The sequence below is a fragment of the Lutjanus erythropterus genome, chromosome 16 (genome assembly GCF_056507025.1).
Source record: "Lutjanus erythropterus isolate fLutEry1 chromosome 16, fLutEry1.hap2, whole genome shotgun sequence".
Taxonomy (NCBI): domain Eukaryota; kingdom Metazoa; phylum Chordata; class Actinopteri; order Lutjaniformes; family Lutjanidae; genus Lutjanus; species Lutjanus erythropterus.
In genome coordinates this window covers 32,944,355-32,948,146 of record NC_139332.1, presented here as the reverse complement: position 1 = coordinate 32,948,146, position 3,792 = coordinate 32,944,355, and the positions used below count along the sequence as shown (strand labels likewise).

Genomic DNA, 3,792 nt, shown 5'->3' with positions numbered 1-3,792 from the left:
TATTGCATTGATTCCACAGTTGTTGATTCCTGACAGGTGACGCAGCAGTTCAATGCAATCTGCTTACATCCAAAGTTTACAGCAGTAGTTTACAGTGTAGTTCAGGCTGGTGCAGGTTCACTGCTGGATCATGTGTTTTATAACTTCCTAGTTGATATTTACGTAACATTTCTTATGAAATTCAGTGTCATGTGATCGGGGAATTATAATTGTAGCCTGTTACACAGTTTATTTGGTATTAGGTGGAAACAGTCTCATGATTATGATCACTCTCCCTGAAACACTGTCGATGTTTGAAGTCATCAGTCACTTGATATTCTTCATTCTTCAGTGGCGACGCTGAAACAGAGTTCTCACATGTGAAAATCAAGCATCAAGATTCTCCAAACTCCTCTGGTCAGAAAGGAAACACACCCACCTTCCTGCACAGAGAAAGAGAAGTTGAACCGAGGACAAACCAGCTGAACCAACTCCGTCCTTTATCCACACACGTTTCTTAAAAACAAGATGAGACAGATATTTTTGTTGCCAGTGCTTATCTTCTGTCATGTTTCATCAGCAGGTAAGATCACTGTTTAAATCTTTACTTTAAGCTCAAGGACACATTAATTTAGTTTCACTTTTACCTAAAAGTAAGCCTGTGTTTCAGCTGAATCAGATTGAAGACATCATATTTATGATATGTGTGATGATGATGTGTGCTCATTTAAACTGAATGTATAAATCTTGTTTGTCCTGCAGCGATACACTCCATGAAGTTTTTTGTAACTGCATCCTCTGGCGTCCCAGACTTCCCAGAGTTTGTGGGTGTTGTCCTGGTCAATGACATTCTGGTGGGTTACTGCGACAGCAACAAAAAGACAGTCGAGCTAAAACAGGACTGGGTGAAGACATTATTTGAAAATGAGCCTCAGCAGTTGCAGCAGTACAGTGGAGCCTGTTCTGAGAATCAGCCAAACTACTTCAAAGCCACGATTTACAGTCTGAAGCAGCGCTTCAACCAGAGTGGAGGTAAAGTCTGTTCTGTTGCATTTTACTTTTTACTGCTTTCTTGTATCATAGTCGTAAACAAATACAGACACCCAATATATAATCAAAATGCTGCCATCATATTGGCTGCCTTACCAGCCAACCAGTCAGCTTAGACTTGTTTGCTGAGCCCGACCAACAGAAACTCATTTCCATCCTGAGATCCCAAGAAAGAATCACAAAATGCACAATAATTTTAAGATCATCTCTCCACTGGAGATTTCATCTGCACTGATCATCACAGTTAACTGCAGTCTCTTTTTGTCTCTGTCTCTGTCTCTCAGGTGTCCACATTTTACAGAGGATGAGTGCCTGCGTGTGGGACGATGAGACTGGAGAGATTACTGGTTTTAATCAGTACGGTTACGATGGAGAAGACTTCATATCATTCGACCTGAAGACGCTGACATGGATCGCTCCAAAACCAGAGGCTGTCACCACCAAACTGAAGTGGGACGCTGAAAAAGCTCGAGTAAAATACTGTGAGAATTACATCACTCAAATTTGTCCTGCATTCCTGAAGAAGTATGTGGAATATGGGAGGAGCTCTCTGCTGAGAACAGGTAGAATCACATGACCTGATTTCACTGATGTCCATATATCCTGCTCAGACTGATGTTTTTAATTGATTCTGTCCCTCGTATCTCTCTGTCTCTCCAGATCTTCCCTCAGTGTCTCTCCTCCAGAAGACGTCCTCCTCTCCAGTCAGCTGCCACGCTTCAGGTTTCTACCCTGTCGAAGCCTCACTGTTCTGGAGGAAAGATGGAGAGGAGCTTCATGAGGACGTGGACCACGGAGAGATCCTCCCCAACCATGATGGAACCTTCCAGATGAGTGTTGACCTGGACCTTTCATCAGTCACACCTGAAGACTGGAGGAGGTACGAGTGTGTGTTTCAGCTCTCTGGTGTGAAGGACGACATCGTCACCAAACTGGACAAAGCAGAGATCAGGACCAACAAAGGTAAGACAGATCAGTTTTTGTTTGTCCATTGAAGTTAGACCTGGGGGTATATCATCAAGGCTGATAAATAAGTCTGTGCTGAAGTGAAGAAATCTGGCTTGAATTAACTTCAACTTCCACATAAGCCTTTGTGAGTGTGCATGGAGAACATAAGGGTCCCAGAACAGCTGATTGTTGAAAAGAGTATAACGTCACAAAAATTAGGGAGAAGAAAAGCGGTTTTCTTCTCAGCAGTGGGAGAAACCCTGCAGATTGAACTATAAGAAGAAAATAAAGGGTTAACAGGCAATTAAGAAAAGCATCTTGGCAAAAAGCTCAGAGAGTAAATGTGAAGATAATACGATCCATCTGCACATTGCCCTGCCCCGACATGTTCACAGGTTCGTCATAGAACAGATCTCTCACTTAAAGACAGATCTGATCAAAATAAGTCAGAATTGTCCTTTATCCACGTTGATGTAGTATCCCTCTGGATCATAACTACCGGGATTATGTTGTTGACAATTCAAATGTAGACAAGTTGTTCAGATGTTGAACTCTTAATCTTTACCCTCAGACTAACAGCATGAATGTGGTTAACAACTTGGGTCTTATTTTTATAGTTTTTGGTTATGATCACATTGTACTCATCAGAATCCTCAGTATCTGGAGACTCAGTGGGTGTTGCATCTATCAAACCAAACAAGATGATGAACCCAAAAAAGTGTTTCAGGTCAAATCCAGAGTCTCAGGACTCATTTAACTGTCTGAACACACAGTGCTCCAAATAGTGCACTTTTTTTGTGAATGACCAGTCAGTGTTGATAGTAAATGTAGTCAACTGAAGCAGTAAATTCCTCAGTGTGTGCTATATTGACCGAGACAGCTGAGTTTTACTGCTGCAAAGTCTTGTTGTTCTTCCTGCATCCAGTGATGTCACAGTGATGGATGAACTATGGCTATGTTTTAGGCCAACAAAGTATTAGCTGTCAGCTAGAGTGGTGATACATGGCAGCATGTGTGTGTGTGTGTGTGTGTGTGTGTGTGTGTGTGTGTGTGTGTGTGTGTGTGTGTATCTTGGTATATGTGGATACTGTTGGTCCAGCTCTGCGAACATGAGAACTCAGCTGTGTTGGTCAATATGAAAAACACTGAGGAATTTATTGCATCAGTTAATTGACAATAAGTGGTTGTTGTTAACCAAACATGTTCATCTCCTTCCAGTGGTGGAGAAAAAGTGTGAAAGTTCTGTTTTGGTTTTAGTTTCTTCCTCAGAGTTTCCTGCTGGTGTTGTTGGTGGAGTCGCTGTAGGACTGCTGCTGTTGATAATCTGCATCACTGGACTCTTCATCCGGAGAAGGAAAAAAAACGGTGAGTGAAACTGTTCTGACACCGCTGTTGGATTTAAAGAACCAGTGTGTAGGATTTAGGGGCATCTGGCAGTGTGCTTGCAGATTGCAAACACCTCACCTCACGAGCATGTTGGAGAACCTACAGACTAAATAAATCACTCATTTTAAGGCAATGAAAACACAACCATTCTTATTTTCAGGTTATCATACAGTAATGAAAGCATTATTGTATTATTTCATCATCATATTCATATTCATATTCATCCTCATCATCATATTATGAATTTCTTCATAACATGCAAATGTGTTTTAACTTTCAATACTGTAATATCTTATCTGCATTTCAGTAGTGAGTTTTACTTTATGAAAAATAAAGTATATTTGTTTACTGTTCTGTTATTAAGAATTTAATGTGATCAGTGTTATTTGCTTATGAACATCAGTAATCAAATCATCTTTCCTGTCTCAC

The 3,792-nt window shown here is 40.9% G+C and overlaps 1 protein-coding gene across 1 annotated transcript; it reads left to right on the top strand.

The window, feature by feature from the left end:
• Positions 1–415: 415 nt before the first annotated feature.
• LOC146313440 (major histocompatibility complex class I-related protein 1-like) lies at positions 416–3,350 on the top strand. Its single transcript, XM_084739262.1, has 5 exons — positions 416–562; positions 742–1,011; positions 1,314–1,592; positions 1,690–1,992; positions 3,235–3,350. Exons 1-5 carry the CDS (start codon positions 508–510, stop codon positions 3,348–3,350), a joined length of 1,023 nt encoding a protein of 340 aa, XP_084595388.1. The 5' UTR covers positions 416–507.
• Positions 3,351–3,792: the final 442 nt, after the last annotated feature.